Source organism: Lycorma delicatula, chromosome 4, assembly GCF_047948215.1.
Source record: "Lycorma delicatula isolate Av1 chromosome 4, ASM4794821v1, whole genome shotgun sequence".
Lineage (NCBI taxonomy): Eukaryota > Metazoa > Arthropoda > Insecta > Hemiptera > Fulgoridae > Lycorma > Lycorma delicatula.
Window position 1 is genome coordinate 25,758,214 of NC_134458.1, and position 23,942 is coordinate 25,782,155.

Sequence of the window (23,942 nt, forward strand, 5' to 3'; positions counted from 1 at the left end):
CCCACAGCAAACTTGGTCGCCATGCCATCATGCCACTCTACGTCACTAGCTGCTCCCTCGAGCACAGCATGTAGCATCTTATGCCAGTCTACACTCATACCTGACCCAAGGCGGTCGTATTCGGATGGACTCTCTCAATTCTTGCTCGGTTGAACACTAGTTTTATTTAGCTTATGTTTGCTATCTTAAAAGTTATGTTATAAGTTACAAGTGTTAGGTTACAAAATTATTTTAAACCGCCAAGACGACGTACAATTAAACAATCCTTCTGTAATCAACAAGGTGTTGTCTTCATTCATCACCTATGAACACATACAGTCCACCTTTACTCTAAAATCTACCGCAACACTGTTGACCAGTGGCGTTCTATCGATGTCGCAACATTAAGTTTAATTATATATTCCAGGGAAAAAATAACTTATAATTCATGTTTGTATAATTTTCTATATAAAAAATAAGCTTATCATTTATATAAAATAAATGTTAGTTTTCATACCGTTTCATGAATTCTTCTTCATTCTAAATAACCATCATGGAATGTATCATGTTCAAAATTTTGATATTTTATTCTTTATGACAAATTTTGTTTAACATGTCTGTTACTGTGTTGTAGGTATGGGATGGAGTGGACCTCCATCTTTTGTGTCAAGCAGTGGTCCTTCTTCTCCAAATGGCTTATCAGATTTTCTGCGGGGAGGGCTTGGAAATTCAGACAGCAGTGATTTCTCTGCTAGCATCAGCAACGATGGGTAAAAGAAATATACTGTTAACATGTTAGCTTCCATCATGATTTTAAATTACTTCAGTCGAGCTGTTATATCATTCATAAACTGACATTGTTTTTCCTTTTTATACCATAAAGATAAACTGTGTAATCCTGTGTTTTGAATTACTGTTGAAAGTGTGCTAGTTGTATTTTACATTTATTTACTAGCTTGGCTTGGCAGAATGTCTAAGAAAAGCCTTAAAAATGATTTAGTATATAGCTGTATGAAGAGGCATTGTTTATTTTTAGAGTTTGTGTATTAGATCATTTTATAAATAATTGACAGAATGCATTTATCAAAAAAAAATATCCTTTATTAATCTGTTTTACCGTGAAATAGAAAAAAATTATGTTTATCATCTGTAATATGGGAAAACTGAACTGGAGTATGGAAAATGATTACTCTCTCAACTGATCTTCCTATATAGGAGGTTGATAGATTGAGGCCCAACTGGACCTTTAATGCTAATGGCCCTGTTTAACTGCTTACAAGATTAAAATATAAAAAACGCTATACTACGTACCTGGAGATGTCTAGGATGCCGTACAAATCAATCATCGTTAAATTTATTTTGAAAAAATATTATTTTAGGTAATTATTAAATAATATAGGTGAATGAGGAGCGAAGTATATAGGTTTATATATAGTATGGTCAATGATGTACTGTATATATACAGTAAAATAATAAAATCACTGTAAATGTATGAATGCCTACATTCATCATAAAAAATACTAATATTTAAAAATAAATTTCAAAACACAGAATTAAGTGTTTTGTTGCAAAATCATATCTTTTGTACTTAATGAAATGTATAGGAAAATAGTGGCTATAATTCAAAAAAAAAACATTCCAAGTTGTTATTCTTTCAGAGTTGTATGATATAACAAAAAATAGTTTTTGAGTCCAATGTTGGCTTAAAAATGATGAATGCTGTTAAAAAAAAATTGGTTCATTTTTATCTAAAGAAAGGGCAAAGAGTGCGGGCTAAGAGAAATTAGTACTTCAGAGGATGGTTTTTTTTTAGTATTTTGCATGTTCATGGTTTAACCAGGATATTGAGAGACTAACAAACTAAAAATTTCTTATAATACAATTTATTATCTAAAAACATAGAAAATAAAATAAATAATAATGACAATAAACAGATGTAACATACAGAATAGTAATCCAAATAAAAAGGCAAGATTTATTTAATGACAGTTAAATTATAAATACTAGAATACAGTCCTGGTTACTAAAAACGTTATAATGAGTGATGGAAACTAATATTTTATTAAAAACAAGATAACAATAGAAAAGTCCAAAGTTCATACAATTCACTTTCTGCAAATATTATTACTTTTACTGTTTGAAAAAAAGAAGCACTACCCTACACTTTAGTATAGAACATTGTCACTTTCACTACTCTTTTTACTAAATAATTTATTATATTTACCCGCTGTCCACACTGGAATACTTGTTACATACTCTTCAATTGTTGTTACCATATGCTTGCTGATATTGCTGTTATCACAACTACACCAAACATAGCCTTGCAGAACTATTGACTGTACACTGGTCTCTGGCAGTATTTATACCTCCTGGCATACAGGACCAGTATCCAACTCATCCGTTTAATTGTTGATGCATAATAATTTTCATTGCCCGCACCCTTATGTTTTTCTGTTCTTATTCTGGTCCGGTAATCCTTCTGGTCAAAAAGGAGCTTTTAGAGGTTGTCTGTATTACAAAGATAAATCGTTAAACAGACCCCTTATTCTAAGAAAAGAATCCCGTTTAGTTCCTTCTAAATTCTTCTTTCTTTATTCTTAATTGGAAGAAACCCATTACCTGGCCCGTTACAGTATTATAATGAAAAATAGGCTATACACAGCCCTCTGCTATGTTGCTTAGATCAGGTATTAACAAAAAATGAAACCATATTTGTGGCAGACTGCTAACAACAGTCTGCTAGATGGAAAGCTCAGTTGTATTAGCAACTTTACTCTGTGGTCTGGGAAGAGATAAAACGCTTCAATTCTAGGTATGAACTACGCCTAAACAATCACATGAACCACTTAGCCATTAACCTCTTGAATAATGGTAGGGACTTTAGAAGGCGCTCTACCGTTATTCAAGAGGTTAAACACCTCCACTTACTAGATCTTAGTGATCCTATGTGATTTATGATTTGGCTTGTGATATGATTATGAACTGATGATGATTATGATATTGGCTATATTGTGACGATCTTATTTATGATGTATTTGTGTGATTTATGTTAACACACCTTGTTAAGTGCTCTGCTAGATGGAAAGCTCAGTTGTATTAGCAACTTGGAGTTGAAAATTTAACTTTTTAAGAAATAAAATTTTTCTGGATGAAGAAGCATTCAAAGTATAAATAATGTTCAAAATCTATCTAAAAATAGGATATAATATTTATACTCTTTGTTTGCATGTATATCATTTTTGTCATTTTGTCATTTCAGATGCTTTTAATTATATTTTATGATAACTTGAATCAGGGTTGAATTTTTATTCAACAACAGTGTTACAAATTTCTTTTAGTCCTATTTAAGCATTAGTAAACAGTACAAGATATTTTTACTAAAACATTAGTGTTAATTTAAAATTAATTTGCTAGAAGATGGGGTACTGTCAGTAGACCACTGGCCCTGAAGTTAGTAAATCAGCTATCTTTGCTGCTAATGTTGTTTGTAACAATAGTAAACTATTCATTAACTTTTTTAATGAAACTTTTCTACTTTGTATCCTGTTTCTATCCAATGAAAAACATATATCAATTTTTATATTATTTCTGTGATATAATGTTATAATATAATTCTTATTGTTCAAGGTTTGGCAAGATTGGGCAGGGATTGAGCGGCAGCTCAATCGCTGATATTGGAGGAACAGATGATGGAGAAAGCGATGATGTTTGTTATACCGGACATAGAGATAGTCTTGAAATTATGGAACTGTTTAACTGGAATCAGCAGCAGCAGCAGCTGGAGGAATTATCTGATAATATGCATTTCTCTCCTATAAATCCAGGTCAATTTTTCATTATTACTAGGCTGTACTCTTTAGCTGGAATCTTTTCCTGGTCGACCCTTTCTGATCAACTGGCAACAAATGTATCAGTCTCGAGCCAAAAATCCTCTTCTACTGCTAATGCTTTTGTAAATGTACTTTTTTTTAAACATATGTGCTTCTCATTTAAATGTACATATTTCCAAGGTCATCTTTTTTAATCATGGTTAATTATTTATTTCTTAGATAAAGAAAAAAACCATCATCCTTATGTGATGACGCAGGGCTCCGTTCTCAGTCCCTTACTGTGGAACCTAGTATTTGACAGATTTTTAGGACTGGCATTCCCGGAAGGGGTCACAGCCCAGGCTTTCACCGATGACTTTCTCCTGTTAGTTCATGGTAATTCATTACCACAGTCAGAAGACCGAGTGCAGGCGGCTTTGTCAACCGCAGAGGGCTGGATGGACATTCAAAATTTAAGGATTTCTGTGCCCAAGATGAAGTTTATGCTTCTCAAGGGTGCAGACAAATTATCATACAGTTGTAACTTCCATATTAAGTATAAAGGCTGTGTAATCAGCCGAGTTCGAGTTCATAAGTACCTAGGTGTTTTGTTTGATGAGAAGTTGTCGTTTAGCAACCACATTAGGCTAGTAGCGGCATATGCCATCTCTTTGATGCACAAGTTTAGGAGGATTGCTCAAAAGGATTATGGACTGTCGGGCCGTCATTTGTACATGGTGTACTGAGGTGTCTTTGAAAGTATGACCTCTTATGCAGCGTCTGTTTGGGCACATAGGTTAGAAAGAAATCAAGCACTTATTCAAAATTTAAGGAGTGCCCAGTGCAGAGCCTTAATTGTATGAACTGATGTTTTTAAACAACCTCATACGAGGCTACTATTCTATTGGGAAAGGCTCTCCCAATCGATTTAGTGGTGAAAGTTCGGGCAGCCATGTGGAAATTGCGAAGAGGCAGGGAGGCTGAGGTATTTGGGATGCGGTTTTGAGCTGGGCCTGCACCAGAACAGAACGGTGATCTCAATGCACCGATTCTATTTCAAACAGTTTCCCATCTCCCACCTGCGAAGGAGGTTTTACAGCCTTGCGATGGCACACCACGACTAAGGGAAAGTTCTTGTATAGATTTACACAGGATCTGAGGGATGGTATGCCCTCTCCTTTGTTTTTAAGGGCAACGGGAGCACGAGTGCTCTCCAACCATGTAAATTTAAACCAATATTTGTTTCAGTTCCACCTGGTAGCTGATGAGCTGTGTGTCTGTAGAGAGGTCCAATTGAATGAACATGATGCTCTATTGCCCAGCTCTTGGAGGGGGGGGGCAGAAATCAAGCCACCCTGGAACTTAGAGAGGTCAAGGGGAAAATTGGCCACTCACAAGCGGCAAGTCAATGTGGCGAGAGCCGCATTGTCGGATTGTGTTGGAGTTCCTTGATGCGGTTGCTTTATTCAACCAACAACAGTAATTTACCTAAAGGAAAATACTCCTACCGCGCTGCTGTAGGAAGCTAACTGAGAGATATGGCAGGCTACCAGCCAGATTAAGGCTCCAAGTGTTTTAATGGTGGACAGGTAGTTGCTGGCATTCAGTGGCTTAGGCGTGGCAGCCAATTGCTGTCTTTACAAGATAAATTAATTATTGATAGTCATATATGTTTTAGTAGTTGACAGGGTGCGCCTTACTCATATTAGTAATATATGACAAGTGGGTGGTAGGACACACAAGCGAGTGGTGTATGGTACCACGCTTACTCCGCTCATACTTTTATGTTAGCTCTAGGAGCTAGTTAGGTCATTGATTGCTAAACTGTTTCGTGGTTCAGTAGCTGTTTGTGGTACAGACATTCAGTCTTATGCTTTAGGACGTCTGAATGGGGTTGGTGGCAGGAGAAATGTCAAGCAAACCAATAAACCTTCCTTATGTCATGCATCTTAACAATAGTAGTTATAAATAAATTGTTGTTATTCTGAATTAACGTAAACACTAAAAAAATATATAACATAATTTACTATTGAAAACAAATAAGTTCTGGATAAAAACAAAATTTTTAGCCCTAGGCAAGGAGGTAAACTGTGAATATCCTAGGGAATACCGCCCTCTGAATTTAGGAATGTGAAGGAAGGTTAAAATGCCAACAAACATAGCCATATTTAATAAACTTTCCCATTATCACCAAAATTAAAGAATGTTGGCTGTAGTTTAACTGCATGCTGTTATAATTTATTAGCGGCTACTGACCATAGCAGTTGATTCCATTTAAATTTTATTTTAAAAAATGACCTTTTTATTACCCATTTTAATTTATCCATATATAAAAATTATTAATAGGTACAGTTGATACAATTGACAACTTGCCTATTAGAATTCTTTCAAAGATTTTCTTCATCTTTGCAACTTTGTATTATTAATTACCCATATTTCTTAGTTAAATTAAAATTAAATTATTATGTTGATAAATTTAAGCATTGAATATGAAATAGATTCTCCTTCTTTGATGTCAGTCAAAGTTGTTAAAACTGAAGGTAAATAAATTTATAAAAATTTGCCGGTTTGAATAAAGTACGAGGGTAAGTCAATTATTATCTGCAATTTAGTTATATTTTTATTTATGTTGATAGTACTGTCGTGTTGCTAGATGACGTATGCATGGTTTAATTGTTGTTATGTCTGTGCAGGTTTGATGCCACTAGGTTAGTTTCATTATCTCTGCCCTGCTGTTAACCATGGCTGTTCCGCTTTCTGTTTGCACCAAAGAAGAGCAATATTCAGTGATCTGTTTTTGTGGTCGGAAGGTGTATCAGGGGCTGAAATTCATCGAAGACTTTCGGTACAGTACAAGAACAGTGTGTTGCCACAACGGAGTCTCTACGAATGGATTGAAAAATTCAAAAATGGTTACACAAGTGTTATGCATGATGAAGGAGGCGGATGAGTGGTTACCACCACAAATGAGAAAAACATTGAGTGTTCACATGACATGGTTTTCTCAGACAGAAGTAACTATTGATGAAGTGGCACATCATCTGCAAATTAGTCATGGTTCTGCCTACGAAATCATCCACAACAGATTTGTGTTTCATAAAGTCTGTGCAAGATGGGTCCCAAAACATCTCGCACAGTTGCATAATCAAACGCACTTGGACACCTGCCAAAAAGCATTTGGATCACTATGGTAACAAACAGGAAATCTTAGACAGAATCATCACTGATGACAAAACATGGATCCATCGTTACAAGCCAGAGAGTAAACGGCAGAGTACGGAATGGAGACATCCAAATTCGCCTTGCAAAAAAAAGTTCAAGACCCAACCATCCACAGGATAACTGATGCTTAAAGTTTTTTGGGACTCACTTTCCTCATAATGTTCCAGTACTGGAACATTATGAGGAAAGGGGCACGACAATAAATAGTGCGCGTTACAGTGAGATGCTTACTGCCAAGCTGAAGCCTGCAATTCGAAGCAAATGCCAAGGACTGCTGTCAAAAGGTGTTGTGTTGTTGCACAACAACGCCCGTCCACATACTGCTGAAACGCTACAGAAACTCAACTTTGAAGTACTGGCTCATCGTCCGTATAGTCCTGATCTTGCCCCTTCTAACTACCACTTGTTTGGTCCACTCCAAACAAGTGGTTGTTTGGGGTCCACCCCATTAAGGGGCCATTGATTTACCTCGGATGAGACAGTGAAAGAAGTGTTGCATTCCTGGCTCGCAGCTCAACCGAAAACCTTCTTTTATGAGGGCATCAGGAAGCTTATGCAACGATGGACCAAGTGCATTGAAATGCAAGGGGACTATGTTAAAAAATGATGTACATGTAAGTTTCCTATTTGTATTGCAATAAAATTTATAACTACATTGTGGATAATAATTGACTTATCCTCGTATTATCAAAATCTATTTGGTATTTCATAAGATTTTATCTTTTATTAATAATAATAGTAATAGAACAGGAAATAAATACCAATAGGCTGTATTCATGTATTATAGGCATGCACTGTAATACCATCAAATAAAATTTCTGTCTTGTACTCTTTACAGATTTTAATTTTGCATAATTTGCTACCTGTAAAACTTAAAAATTGCTCAGAGGGAAAAGTTTATATTACAAAATATATGGTAAATGCATGTTATTTGATAAAAATAATTATACCAAAATTTTGGTTAATCTTTTTCAGAAAAAATATGAATCGTTCCAACTGATTTTCTGTACACACTATTACCAAACCTTTATAGCTACTCCATATATTTTTCAAAATTGATAAAATCTGCAGTTGAGGGGCTTATTTTACCAGTATCATCAATTTATATTGAACTGCTTCAGAAAAATGTGATACGAGTAGAATTTTTTTTATTATAAACATTTTTGTTACCCTTTGCAAAATCTGAGTAATTAAAGAAACTGGAAAAATTCCTTCCCTGTACTTCAACAAACCTTTGATCGTAGCTTCTTGGAAATTAAATGATTATGAAGATAAAATTCCTCTGTCAAAATAGTTTTCTTTTGAGGGGGTGAACTGCATACTGTTGGCCATTAGTAGCGGCTAACCGAGATTAATCTGGTAAGATATAAATATCATATATTTTGCTGTAATCATCTATTAACTGCATCAAAATAGCCAAAATTTGTTGTGCTGCATTTATTATCAAACAAAAATAATAATAATATCTCCAGAGAAATTCAGTCTTCAGAATAATTCTGTAAGATTAAACATGAGAAAAGGATGTAAAATAATGCCCAAAAAAAAAACTATTAGAAAAAATATCTTATCTCAAAGCATGTCTCTGTGAAAGAGAAATTGGGAACAAATGTTTTGTTCAAAATCTTATAGAAAAACTGTTTAATCTGGAAAGTGAAGATAAATTTATTAAAGAGAAGAAATTAAAGGGAAATAACATTAAGATTAAACATTTGTAGACTCCATTAATATGGCAAAATGTAATAACAAGAAATGTTTGATTAAAAATAACTTGTTTTTTTTTTCTTTTTTTATTAAATTTTGATCCATTCTATTTTGAGCTTATATGTATGTATATCCGTTTTAATCAACCACAAGAAAAAAAGATCCTATTCATATTTATTCTATTTAAACTCAAGGATAATGTTTTTATATGTATAAAAAAAACTAAGGTTTATGATAAAAGTAAATATAAACATCGATACAAGACAAATATAATGAACTATTAAAAAAAAAGTAATCATACTGATTCATATAATTTATACAAGTTTTGTGGAATTTAAAAAATAGAATGCAACGACTGTGACCACATTTACATAGAAAAAACTAATAGATCTTTTATAACCAGATTTCTTGAACATGTTAGACATTATAGAAATGGAAAATTGGGTTTATCTAATGTTTCTGATTACCTTATTAACAACAAACACTCTATTTCCAATATTCAAACCAATTTGGAAATATTGGAAATCAAGAAATATCATATGAATAATAATAATAAAGGTTTAGACATTATTTATATATAAATATAAAAGGAAATTCAAATTGATCAACCTACAAACAGGTATAAAGATAACACACTTTTTGAAATAATAAAAATAATGATAATGTATAGTTAAATTTTTTTTCATTTTATCATCCTTTTTTAACCATCCGAGGGCAGCTGGTATACCCGTGAAGCATTAATGTCAACCACCTCCAGACTACCCCACCCTAGCTCGGCCATCTTCCAGGGCCCCATCAGAGTCCCCCCTGAATCACAGGAACACCCCAACTCTCACTTCAGCTGAAATGTCCTTCTCAGGGGAGCTATCCTACCTGTTCCTATCCTAGCCAGGTCCAGGTAAGGGTTACACTTACCCTTCCCCCCATCACACCCTCTCATACCATCAGGATCTGCCATGCCATAATTGGAAGTGCCTCGACCTATCTACTCTTGCATGCAGGTAAGCCAAGGCATCCTAGGCAAGGAGGCTACCTGCCAAGCCCTGATCGTCACCACAATTTGACCCCAGACTACCACATCTTTTGTAGTCCCGTTTTCTCGTAGCACAGCCCTCCCACACACCTATGATATCATCTCCGTACTACGTAACACAGGAACATCAAAATACAAAAAAGAAATACACACATAAAATATACAATAAAATGGGTGCCTTAATTGAACTGTATAGTTCAATTTAATTTAATTCAAGTCCACACTGTATTGTAACATTGGCTGGCCAAGTTACATGTTGCTTTTAATTCTAGTTATTCATTTATTTAATTTTCACTAAATTTGATGTCATATTTTATATTAGTAGTTTTTAATTTTTTAATATTTTTGATAACTCTGAATGTATTTTAAGTGTAGAATGTAGTTTGATATGAACATTTTAAAGTATAATAAATACAACTGAAGATGTGCGTTTCCATAAAAACATTTTTGTAAAATATGAAATAAGGTAAGTGTCATCTTATTTAACATGTATTTCTGTACTTGGGTGGATCAATTTGGTTTGTAATTTATAAATCTGTTCTTAAAAAAAAAAAAAATCCTATTCGTATTTAATCTATTTAGACTCAAGTATTATGTTTTTAGGGCTGAACATTTTTGGGGTCATTTGTATCACTTTAAGAAAACATGATTAAACCATGTTTTATCATGCTAATCAACAAATTAGTGTTATTAAAGTCTACTTATTGTATGTAGAATGTTAATAGTTTTAACTATAATACTTTTTTTGTTTGTTCACTAGTTTCTTGCTTGATATTACACAGTTCCTTTATGTTTCCAGTGATACTTTAATATTATATTTGTTGCATTCTCCATCTAAAATTACTTGCTTTACATAACCTGTTCTTCAAATTTTCATTCAAGTAAATCTTTATACTTCCATTCAGTGCAAAGTTCCTAGTTTCATCCCAGTGCCAACCAGAGATGTAAAGTAATATAGTATACTCTATCAGTGTTATTGTTTTTGTAGGATTTTCTTTGTCTCACTGTTTATCCCGACTAATTTTGTTTGTATAAGGCAGTAAGTGGCTGAAATGTTGAGTTTAAATTTTGATGCATTCTATTTTGAGTTTATATGTATGTATATCCGTTTTAATCAACCACAAGAAAAAAAGATAATTTTCATATTTATTCTATTTAGACTCAAGGATAATGTTTTTAGTGTTTACCAAGTAGAAGATCCATATTTTTTAGATATGCCATTAAGAATTACTGGCTACAAGAACTTTTTTTTTTTTTTGTTTTTGGTGAGTGAGGAACGCCATTTATGGGCTTGCTAACAGGTTCTACAAGATGTTATTAAGAGTTTGTATGTATGTCTGCGCCCTAGCTACTAAACTTCCTATCTCACCACCTCCTGGGGCCAGACTCGCAATTAAGCATTACACAACCCTGGAAGGTGCCTTTGAGGTCCAGAGTCCCTGTGCGTCATCATTTCAGCCCATCCATGCAAGTGCGGACAAACTGAGGCTCAGCAGGAGGCTGTTCGCCACCCCTTCCCTCTTTAGTCTTTTTCTTCACCTATGTTCCTAAGTCTTTACATGCTCTTCTGATTGTCCTGAGCATCCGTTTCTTATTTTCATTAGGCATATTCCAGAATCGTGACTGTCTGCTTCTTTCTCTATGAGAATCTCTGATGCAAACCTTGCTACAACTTTCCACTTCTGTCTTCCTCTGAGCATGAAATCAATGCAGTTATCTGGAGTTAGCCTCTCCGAGTTATGCCTCATCCTGGCCAGATCCTATCTACTACAGCCAAAGAACGGATGTTCAACACAGTATCTTCTGCTCTGCAGTAAAGGCAACGTGGGTACAGTCTTCTTTGGAATTTGTATAGGTATGCAGCAAAGTTTATGTGGCCCAAAAGAAATAGGCAAGGTAGTGATCCACCTTGTCGTGCCCCTTCCAGACCCATGGTTTGACTTCAAATTAGCCACCTGGTCCAATTTGCCCTTTATGGAGGCAGTGTCCCACTCCGCTTGCCACTACTGTATTGCAAGTCTGCACGCCTCTGACTTATTCATTCCCTTGAATGTTCTTGATATTTGGGCCACTCTCAGGTTTATGGGGATGATCCCTGCAATGACCTCCACCGCTAGGGTAGAAATCGTACAATAGGCAGAGATGACTTTGATGGTAACTCTTCATTGAAGGGATGATCACTTCTTCACATTCTTCCTTCTAGTAAATGCTTCTTTCCAGGCAGGAACTGCATGTAGGAGAATAGACAAAACAACTGAGAGCATGATCTTCCTCTTCTGTCTGGAGCCTGACTTTCTTCCCAGGAGTCTACTCAAATTGAGTACAGCTGCCTCGGCTCTCTCTGTAACTTGTTGAAGGTGGACATTGAATAGCCGTGATTTATCCAACCACATGCCAAGGTGCTTAACACACTTTGACGTGCTAACACAGATCCTATCCACCATGATGACCACATCTCATATTCAGCATTTACCCACCATGGCGAGTACTGCTGTCTTGCTGGGAGCAACTGCCATGTCTCTCGCAGTTTAGCCAGTTACTTACCCTCTCAGCTGCCCTATTAGCTGTTGTTTCTACCTCATCCTTTGATCTAACAGCAACTAGTACCACCAGATCATTCGTATATGCTATGATCTGGGTATCACCCTTAGTTCCTGGTTCAGGAGACTCATATGAGGGATTCCACAGAAGCGGGCCTAAAACAGAACCCTGTGGAACCCCTCCATGCATCTTGAACTCCTCTGTTCCTTCTTCAGTGGACAGGTCCAAATATCTACCATGGAGATATTCATTTACATTTGCAATGAGGTAGCTACTGATCCTCTTGGCATCTGTGGGATCATTGATCCCACATGGCATTCAATGTGACCAACCACAGCAGGCCATTAAATATACCTTTGACATCAAGGAAGATGCCAAAGGTATCCTCCTCACCTTCTTCCTTTTCCTGTTTTAGCCTCCGGTAACTACCGTTCAGACAATGAATGAGGATGAGTGTAAATGAAGTGTAGTCTTGTACAGTCTCAGTTCGGCCATTCCTGAGGTGTGTGGTTAATTGAAACACTTCCAAATCAGCTGATTTGGGAAAACGCGTTCACCACTAGACCAACCTGGTGGGTTATCCTCCTCACCTGCCAGGAGCCTGTAGCATGGTCCTTAGCCCAGTCCAGGACACACCTGATTGTATTTGTGGTTGATCTCCCCCTTACAGAACCAAATTCCTTGGGGAAAACCCCCTGCCTCATCCACCTCAGCCCTTTATATGCTTTGATAGTAGCCGCTCTAGCAGTTTTCCCATCATGCTTATTAAGCAGATTGGTCTGAATTTGGGCCTTCCACTTTCTTCAGATCCCAATTTGGGAATTAAAACCAGCTGCACGTACTTCGAACATTCCGGGAAGTGACACCTCTGCAGAACGCAATTCATAACTTCTAGAACTGTCCATGAGTGCACCTCCGCGAGATGACGAAAAAGCCCAGGGCAGACTATCGCTGCCCTGGGCTTTTTCTTGTATTTTTTTCTTTTAGCTGCCCCTAGCAACTCCCCTATTGTAAATTTATGTTCATTAGTGCATTCAACCCTTTCCCATGGCTTCTCCCAGCATGGGAAGAGATCTAAGACTGCTCATAGTGCCTGTACCCTGCGCAACCGAGGGAGGGACCTACCAAACCTCTTCATCACTATGTGATATGCCCTCCCCCATGGGTTATCTTCTAGCTCCTCCAATAATTTGCCCCATGGATCTGCCTTCACTCTTTTTATTATGCCATTAAGCTCTCTCCTTGCATCACAATAATGGGAGGCCTGAACTTCAGTTTGGTTCCTTTGCTGGCCCCAGGCTCATTAGAGGTCTCTTCTTGCGTGATTTGCGATTACTCTCAAGTTTGCTATGGAGGCCGACCACCAGTATACACTTTTTTTCATCCTCCTCCCTTGTGGTCTCCCCAGTGCACATGTGGCCAATGCCATTATTCTTTGGGTTTATACAACCATGGGTTTCCAAGAACCTTCTTGGAGTGGTCCCCTCTGTCTCTGATTTCAAAGACTGAAACCTATCACCCTGTGATTAGATAGAAATTCATCTTCAAGGACCCTCCAGTCTTGTATCCTGGAGGCCCATCCTTGGAAATCACAGAGATGTTGATCGCAGATCCCCTGCCTCTGCCAACAAAGGTAGGTACCTTCAGAATTTTAAGAATGACCATTTCATTGACCCCCTGGGACAGAGACCAGAATATAGCCCCTTCTGGTAGATCTGACACCGGCTAACTTAGTGTGTTCCGCATTGAGATCGCCAGTTAGAAGAACAGATCACCTGAAGTTCCTAATACAATCTTCCGTGTCTTCTAAGAACATCTTAGAAGACACGGAAGATTGTAACTCCTCGAGTCCGCTGTTTGGTAAAGTCTACACTGAAATTACAGTACCAGTTGAGAGCTCCACCGCCACTATGCCAGCCTTCCTAGTCACTCACACCACTGCTTAGTTTCCAGAAATGTTCCAAATAGCGGCGTCACCCCAATAGTCTATTAGCCAGCCTTCTGCAGAGACTACTCTTCTGTTGGGCTCTGTGATCAAGAAAAATTCTACACCACTGGCCATCACTGTCCTCCATATTAAATCATGAACCATGCTTCTGTTGACATTCAGCTGGATGTGCTTCATTTTTTATTGCGCAGCCACAGGTTCCCATTTGATGTCCCCACTCGCCACAAGCAACACATTTTTGCCACTCTTTGTATCCTGCATGCTTCTACCCTTGACCACTGCAATTAAAACAGCAGCAACTCCTATCCAGGCCCTTACGTGCTGCCATGTGGCTTGTTTCCCAGCATCTAAAGTAACTCGGTTTCCTAAATTCCACCTGACATGATTACCAACCAATTAAGATTCTTTTTTTCGCCATTAGGTGACCAGCTTCCCTCATTGACAGCATAACCATTGCATTTTGGGTGTGCCCAAATGCCGGCCTAATAGAGGTTACCCTGGCAGAAGCCCTGTCCCCAAGGGCCCTCCTGATCGCAGCCAAGACCTCCTCCTCGGTATCCAAATCCTTTATGTGGACTGCTGTCATTCTCATAGTGCTTTTTTCAGCTACCATAGCCTCTGGAATCACTGCTAGGATTTTTCCTTTAAGTACCTCTGGGGCCTTATTGCTTTCTTCAAGGTGGACCTCAAGGTCATTGCTTCGTCCCCTTCTGACAGACAGGATGTCCCCTACTAGGTCTTCCCCGATGGATCATTATACATTTTTAAGAAGGTCCGCAAAGGTAGTGCCCTGTAGCAAATCACCATGGTAGAAGTACTCAGGAGGTTCCTGCCAGCTTTCCTTCATCCATCTTCTGACAAGAACAATGGAATTTCAATGTTGTTCCTTCTTGTTCAAAATTCCACTGCTTTCTTTACAATACGGTCTAGTTGCCCTTTAGTAGACGCGATTATAATATCCCCCTCCTGAACAATGGAATTTCAATGTTGTTCCTTCTTGTTCAAAATTCCACTGCTTTCTTTACGATATGGTCTAGTTGCCCTTTAGTAGACGCGATTATAATATCCCCCTCCTGAACAATGGAATTTCAATGTTGTTCCTTCTTGTTCAAAATTCCACTGCTTTCTTTACGATACGGTCTAGTTGCCCTTTAGTAGACGCGATTATAATATCCCCCTCCTCAACTTCCTTAATCTTGTTCAGCCCTCTGACAACTACCTCAGCCATCACCCAACTTTTGCCCTTAACCACAATAACATAGTTTTGCCCTCTGTCATCAGTTTTCTGTTCTCCTAGTATGGCTACATTTGAGGCCTCTTGGATCACAGCCCCCGAGAGAAGTTTACCTTCTTTCAATTTCCTTCTTGCCCCAGGTGCCACATCGCATATGTTGCAAGCAAATGGGCTCGTCTTATCACCCAAGATATCCAGAACAAATACCTTAACCCTTTCGTCCTCATCCTTAGGAAGGCCAGCCTCCTCCTTGACCTTCTCAAATATCTGGTTTGCAGCACCTTTTATAAAAAGTCCAAATCCACTTTGATAGTTTGGGTGTACTTATCTGCTACATGCGTCATGTTTTGTAGCACTACCATCTCTTCTGCCACATATTTTGCTAGATTGTGAATCCTCTGCACCGTGTCCTTGATAGCCTTGTTAGTCTTCAGAAGAGCCTTGCAGAGATCAACTAAGAGGTTGATGTACAAAAGAATCTCCATGTCCAAGGCCTCACCGCTATCCAAATCAGATCTGGGTATCCTCCTTTTCTTCCCGCATTCTGTCTCAGCCCCACCTTCACCTGCCTTCATGACTGTGAAATCCACAAGGCTAGTAGACAAGGTGACTTGTGAGACCTTGCACTACATCTAAAAGCACTCTCCTTGTCCATCTCAATTGTGATGTGTGTGGTTTATAAATTGAACAATTCTGGCTCACTGATGTCCTGACCAGCAAAAATTCCTGTCAGAAGAGGTAGCCCTCCTTATTCCGCTTCCAACAACACCCCAACACGAGTATTTTGAAGGAGGGGGGTCAAAAAGGAAGGTAAACTGTATCTATAAGAAACCAGGATTAAAAAAAAATTGAGGGGTTAAGGATGAGAGTTGGCCAGGTTTGGCCTCTCTCATCCTGGAGAAAAGTTTCTAAGTCCTTGTTTTCAACTATGCGCAACCTGTTTATACACGCACAGCCATAGTCAAATCAGTGTAGTTCTTAATGCCAAGGCAATAAGGTCAATACAAACTCAATAAAAAGTATATCCGTCAACCGATAATCACAAAAATCACTACAACACATCCAGTAGTATAACCTCCAACAGTTCCAGTCCTCCATATCAAAAAAAAAAAACAGAAAAAACAAAAAAAATGCAAAGCAGCACAAGACATCCTTATGGTATCAGTTTACTAGCTCGACTACTGGTTACATGAACCATCAAAAGAGATTTTTTTTTAGTTCTGTTCTATGTGTGCATTGTAATGTAGTGTTATTTATTTTTAACATGTATTATTTATAGAATTTCATTTAAATTAAAATTCTAGTAGTGTAACTTATTTGTCTTATTTTATCTCAGTAAATTTATCACTGAATCTAATTCTAAGAAATTATTTTTGTGAGAACTGTTTTTATTGTTGTAGATTTTTTTTAATAGTTTTATGTTACCTTCTTATTAATTTGTTTATTGTATTTTGTTTTTGTAATAGCTTATTATGTTCTGAGGAAAGATTTTTTTTTTTTTTGTCTTCAGTCATTTGACTGGTTTGATGCAGCTCTCCAAGATTCCCTATCTAGTGCTAGTCGTTTCATTTCAGTATACCCTCTACATCCTACATCCCCAACAATTTGTTTTACATACTCCAAACGTGGCCTGCCTACACAATTTTTCCCTTCTACCTGTCCTTCCAATATTAAAGCGACTATTCCAGGATGCCTTAGTATGTGGCCTATAAGTCTGTTTCTTCTTTTAACTATATTTTTCCAAATGCTACTTTCTTCATCTATTTGCCGCAATACCTCTTCATTTGTCACTTTATCCACCCATCTGATTTTTAACATTCTCCTATAGCACCACATTTCAAAAGCTTCTAATCTTTTCTTCTCAGATACTCCGATTGTCCAAGTTTCACTTCCATATAAAGCGACACTCCAAACATACACTTTCAAAAATCTTTTCCTGACATTTAAATTCATTTTTGATGTAAACAAATTATATTTCTTACTGAAGGCTCGTTTAGCTTGTGCTATTCCGCATTTTATATCGCTCCTGCTTCGTCCATCTTTAGTAATTTTACTTCCCAAATAACAAAATTCTTCTACCTCCATAATCTTTTCTCCTCCTATTTTCACATTCAGTGGTCCATCTTTGTTATTTCTACTACATTTCATTACTTTTGTTTTGTTCTTGTTTATTTTCATGCGATAGTTTTTGCGTAGGACTTCATCTATGCCGTTCATTGTTTCTTCTAAATCCTTTTTACTCTCGGCTAGAATTACTATATCATCAGCAAATCGTAGCATCTTTATCTTTTCACCTTGTACTGTTACTCCGAATCTAAATTGTTCTTTAACATCATTAACTGCTAGTTCCATGTAAAGATTAAAAAGTAACGGCGATAGGGAACATCCTTGTCGGACTCCCTTTCTTATTAGGGCTTCTTTCTTATGTTCTTCAATTGTTATTGTTGCTGTTTGGTTCCTGTACATGTTAGCAATTGTTCTTCTATCTCTGTATTTGAACCCTAATTTTTTTAAAATGCTGAACATTTTATTCCAGTCTACGTTATCGAAAGCCTTTTCTAGGTCTATAAACGCCAAGTATGTTGGTTTGTTTTTCTTTAATCTTCCTTCTACTATTAATCTGAGGCCTAAAATTGCTTCCCTTGTCCCTATACTTTTCCTGAAACCAAATTGGTCTTCTCCTAACACTTCTTCCACTCTCCTCTCAATTCTTCTGTATAAAATTCTAGTTAAGATTTTTGATGCATGACTAGTTAAACTAATTGTTCTGTATTCTTCACATTTATCTGCCCCTGCTTTCTTTGGTATCATAACTATAACACTTTTTTTGAAGTCTGATGGAAATTCCCCATTTTCATAAATATTACACACCAGTTTGTATAATCTATCAATCGCTTCCTCACCTGCACTGCGCAGTAATTCTACAGGTATTCCGTCTATTCCAGGAGCCTTTCTGCCATTTAAATCTTTTAATGCTCTCTTAAATTCAGATCTCAGTATTGTTTCTCCCATTTCATCCTCCTCAACTTCCTCTTCTTCCTCTATAACACCATTTTCTAATTCATTTCCTCCGTATAACTCTTCAATATATTCCACCCATCTATCGACTTTACCTTTCGTATTATATATTGGTGTACCATCTTTGTTTAACACATTATTACATTTTAATTTATGTACCCCAAAATTTTCCTTAACTTTCCTGTATGCTCCGTCTATTTTACCAATGTTCATTTCTCTTTCCACTTCTGAACACTTTTCTTTAATCCACTCTTCTTTCACCAGTTTGCACTTCCTGTTTATAGCATTTCTTAATTGCCGATAGTTCCTTTTACTTTCTTCATCACTAGCATTCTTATATTTTCTACGTTCATCCATCAGCTGCAATATATCGTCTGAAACCCAAGGTTTTCTACCAGTTCTCTTTATTCCGCCTAAGTTTGCTTCTGCTGATTTAAGAATTTCCTTTTTAACATTCTCCCATTCTTCTTCTACATTTTCTACCTTATCTTTTTTACTCAGACCTCTTGCGATGTCCTCCTCAAAAATCTTCTTTACCTCCTCTTCCTCAAGCTTCTCTAAATTCCACCGATTCATCTGACACCTTTTCTTCAGGTTTTTAAACCCCAATCTACATTTCATTATCACCAAATTATGGTCGCTATCAATGTCTGCTCCAGGGTAAGTTTTGCAGTCAACGAGTTGATTTCTAAATCTTTGCTTAACCATGATATAATCTATCTGATACCTTGCAGTATCGCCTGGCTTTTTCCAAGTGTATATTCTTCTATTATGATTTTTAAATTGGGTGTTGGCAATTACTAAATTATACTTCGTGCAAAACTCTATAAGTCGGTTCCCTCTTTCATTCCTTTTGCCCAGCCCGTATTCACCCACTATATTTCCTTCCTTGCCTTTTCCAATGCTTGCATTCCAATCTCCAACTATTATTAAATTTTCATCTCCTTTTACGTGTTTAATTGCTTCATCAATCTCTTCGTATACACACTCTACCTCATCATCATCATGGGCGCTTGTAGGCATATAAACGTTAACAATCGTTGTCGGTTTAGGTTTTGATTTTATCCTTATTACAATGATTCTATCGCTATGCGTTTTGAAATACTCCACTCTCCTCCCTATCTTCTTGTTCATCACGAAACCTACTCCTGCCTGCCCATTATTTGACGCTGAGTTAATTACTCTAAAATCACCTGACCAAAAGTCGCCTTCCTCTTCCCACCGAACCTCACTAATTCCTACTATATCCACATTCACCCTATCCATTTCCCTTTTTAAATTTTCTAGCCTACCAACCTTTTTTAAGCTTCTAACATTCCACGCTCCGACTCGTAGAATGTTATTTTTTAATTTTCTGGTGACTCCTTCCTTAGTAGTCCCCACCCGGAGATCCGAACGGGGGACTATTTTACCTCCGGAATATTTTACCAAGGAAGGCGCCTCCATTATTGTTATGTGAAAATGCAGAGCCACATTTTCTTGGAAAAAAAAGCAGCTGTAGTTTTCCATTGCTTTCAGCTGCGCAGTACTCAGAGGACTGAGTGATGTTGATACGGCCGTTTAAGTCGTCCTGACTCACGCCCCTAACAACTACTGAAAGAGCTGCTGCCCTCTTTCAGGAATCATTCCTTAGTCTGGCTCTCAAACAGATACCTCTCCGATATGGTTGCACCTTCAGTCCAGCTACTCTGTATCCCTGAGCACTCAAGCCCCCTCACCAACGGCAAGGTCTCATGAGGAAAGATAATATATGAATTAGTCTAGGGCTAATTGCACAATATTAATTTTTACATAAAATTTTGTTATACTTTTAGAATTTATGTAAGCTTATAAAGTTAGTACTTGAAAGTTGTTTAGTTTTTCATTTGGTTATGCCAAAATTATTGCCGAATTAATCCCAAAATTGATGGAATGAAAATTAACCCAAATAATGGTGAATGTCATAGCTGCAATGTTAGTGATTACGGCCATGATGATAACATCAAAGTTGCTATATTACTTGTCATGTTAGAGCTTCATTCAATCAGTTCTTTTTTTTTTTTTAATTCTTTTATTCATGTTTATTGCTAGTGCTTGTTTCTGTATGGTATTATACATTTTAATTTCCCTTTTAGAACTCAATTTTAAGATTTTTTTAATTTGTTGAAAAAAAAAATTCCCATTCATGTCTTTTTAAACGAGTGATAAATTTTGCAGTTACATTTACCTTCTCTGGCATTGCTTTTGTTACTACTAATTTAGTTTGTTCAAGAGTTAATTTTAGTGTTTTTCTGATGTAGATTTTCATATTTTATGTGGATTTTAATGGTTTTTTTTTTTAACTTACTGTCAATGGTAACCAGAAAAATTAGCTAATGTGCATGCATTACATAATAAAATACCTAGCCTTTTATCACACAAGGCTAAAAGTTTTTCTTTTAAATTAAAGAAGACATGATTTGTATATAGTGAAATCAGTGCTAATGACTTGGAGAAGTTTTTTTTTTAATCGGGTGTAAACTGCCTCAATCATAAGTTATTAAAATAATATTCATTAAAATTTTGAATTTTATATTTCTAATGATATGATAAATGTTGTTTCTAAGATGAAACTTTAATTTTGTGTGATTTTTTTAAAAAAGATCCTGTGTAACCATAAAAAATTACTTGACGATTCTAGGTGATACTTGCCATTAATAGGGCTAAAATATAGACTTTTCTATTAATTTTTAGCTAGGTTACTATACTTTTATCTTTGCACTTTTGACATAGATAACTCTGCAATCTGCAATGGCTTGACGAAAGGTTTTAACTTCAATATTACTGTTAAATATTTTAATTAACTTCTAGCTGGTCAGATGAGCAAAGCACGACCGTATACTTTATATACTTTTTACCAAATTAGATTTTTTTTGTATACCTATGGGATCCTTAATCTTGCATTTCAAAGAAATCAACTCCTTTTATATATATATATATATGGATAATGATAAATCTACAGTAAAGATTCTCCCATGCACAAAGCCTAAAGAGAAGTAGCTGAAACATGATCTGTTTTATTAGTAAATTTTAAAACTGTTTAAAGAATTTTGTATTGAATTATGCATTTATAAAGATAAAAAAAATTTAATTAAAAAGTAAAATTTAAAATAGTAATAATTAAATCTAATAAAAAAGAGGAAGGTTACATATCACAGATCGTATACTAAACTGTCAGTTTCTGATATTGATGTGCAGTTTTTAAGTTACTATCAAATAAGTTAATTGAACTACCAAACTAAATTTCTTTACACGTTAAAATTCATTGTTATTTAATTGTTTTTTGTTTTTTTTTTAGTCTTTTCAACCAAGAGAGCTGTGTTATTGATAATTCTTGATTTTTATTTTACATTCTTAGGTTATTGCTTTTCTGACTTTTTTAAAAATATTTTCTATATATAGTTTAAAATAGCATTTACTGGTTTAATTTTGTTATGTTATTAAATGTACTAAATAATGATGACATTTATGTCTGCAATATAGCTACAGGAAATCTTGGAGACAGTGGAGATGTAACGCCTGTATCAGTCAGTTCAGAAATTGATAAGAATGAATTTGCACATATTACTTGTGGTGAAGATGATGATGAAGAAAAAACTCTTACTGCTTTTACTAAGGAGGAAATGAGTCGTCCAAGCTTAGCTGAGATCAAATGGAGTCAAGATGATAATACTAATGAAAACACTGATTCTCACCGACCACAGGTTACTATTATTATTTTTTTGATAAATGTAATTTTTTTTATTCTTGTCTGATAATTGTATTTTTTCTTATACAGGTCATTCACGGGAACCGGATGTTTTTAAAATAATCATAAAAAATTGAATATTTACTTTAAAAAAGTTTTATTGGCACTGAAACACTTGTTAAATCAAAGCATTTGTTACTTACTCATGAAAGAAAAATTATGTCCGGCAAGTGATGTACATTATGGCCATACATTGTTGTAGCCTTTCACGGTAACCGGCCTCAATTCTTTGCAGCATGTCGACATCAATCTGGGTGACGTGATGACGAATTGCGATCTTTAGGTCCTCCAATGTACGGTTTATCGCCGTACACACGCGATTTCAGAACCCCCCGCAGAAAAAAATCACAACTACTCCAGTCGGGGGACCGAGGGGGCCAAGGAATGTCGCCGAATCTGGAAACGATCCGTCCCGGAAACAAGTTACGGAGAACAGCCGTCGTTGCCCTCGCTGTGTGCGCTGTAGCTCCATCCTGCTGGAATAACACATTTTGAAAATCGATTCCCCGGTTTCGTAACTCAGGGATGAAAAACGTATTCAACATCGCAATGTAACGATCGGCTGTTACAGTTACGGCAGCGTCATTTTCTTCAAAAAAATACGGTCCGATAACACCGACCTTTCCTATTGCACACCAGACAGTCACCTATGGGCTAAAGTGGTCTCTCGTGAAGCTGATGTGGGTTTCTTTCTGCCCGATACCGGTAATTCTGTTTGTTGACGAAGCCATTCGGATGAAAACGGGCTTCGTCACTCATTAACGATAACAAATTTTCATTTTCTTCAAAAACGGTAAGCATTTGTCGACAAAATTGTAATCGCACCGCTGTTCGTCGGGGACCCGGTGCTTTTTTCTTCAATATTGAACCGCTTGTTCGAAGGTTGTTTACCCGTCGCGATATTGTGTTACGAGAAGGGACGCTTACATTACGATGGATATTAAACTGACGGCGGAAATCTCGCTGAACAGCAGTTACGGATTCGTCATTTCGCACAAAACTGTCATACGCGTACAGGCGTTGGTCTAGCGTCCACGGCTCCATCTCAACGACTAAAATGTATTGCTATAAACAAAGGAAACGTCAGACACCAGCCACGTGCCCCTCCCACCACGAACGCCCGAGTACAACCCCAATTCAAAAACATCCGGTTCCCGTGAATGACCCTTTATAAGGTGTTTCATTTTAATTGCCCCCAGGCAATGTTCTTGTAAACTATCCAGAGTAAAAAAAAAAATGATCTAAACAAAAGTTACTTTGGTTGGAAGGGGACACCTCACAGTGACCTTGGATTTGACATTATTTTGAGGTTAACATTTTTTTAAATTGGACTCCACCAAAAAATTTAAAAAAATAATAAAAGAGTAGAAAAGCTTACATTGAATTATGTGGTCACACATATGACCTTGGACCTTTTTTTAAGGTCATATAGCTGACCATCAGAGATAGTGTAAAGTCATTTATATTCTCTTTCTCATAGTTTGTGAGATAAATGGCCTGTAAGATTGTATGACCTTCAAAAACGTGTAACTCATATAATGCTATTTCTGTATAACCCTATCACCCCATATAACACTATTTCTGATGGTTAGCCATATGACCTTCAAAAAAGGTCCAAGGTCATATTTGTGACCACATATTTAAATGTAAAATTTTCTGCTCTTTTCATTGACTGTTTGAAATGATTGAAG

The 23,942-nt window shown here is 36.6% G+C and overlaps 1 protein-coding gene across 10 annotated transcripts in view; it reads left to right on the plus strand.

The window, feature by feature from the left end:
• The window catches only part of LOC142323199 (inositol hexakisphosphate and diphosphoinositol-pentakisphosphate kinase 2-like), a 330,980-nt gene that overhangs the window by 302,694 nt on the left and 4,344 nt on the right, over positions 1–23,942 (plus strand). For all 10 annotated transcript variants that reach the window (XM_075362529.1, XM_075362537.1, XM_075362533.1 and 7 more), the window contains 3 exons: positions 614–749; positions 3,607–3,803; positions 21,987–22,207. In XM_075362529.1, the coding sequence (XP_075218644.1) occupies positions 614–749; positions 3,607–3,803; positions 21,987–22,207 (554 nt within the window). The remainder of the gene's footprint in view (positions 1–613; positions 750–3,606; positions 3,804–21,986; positions 22,208–23,942) is intronic.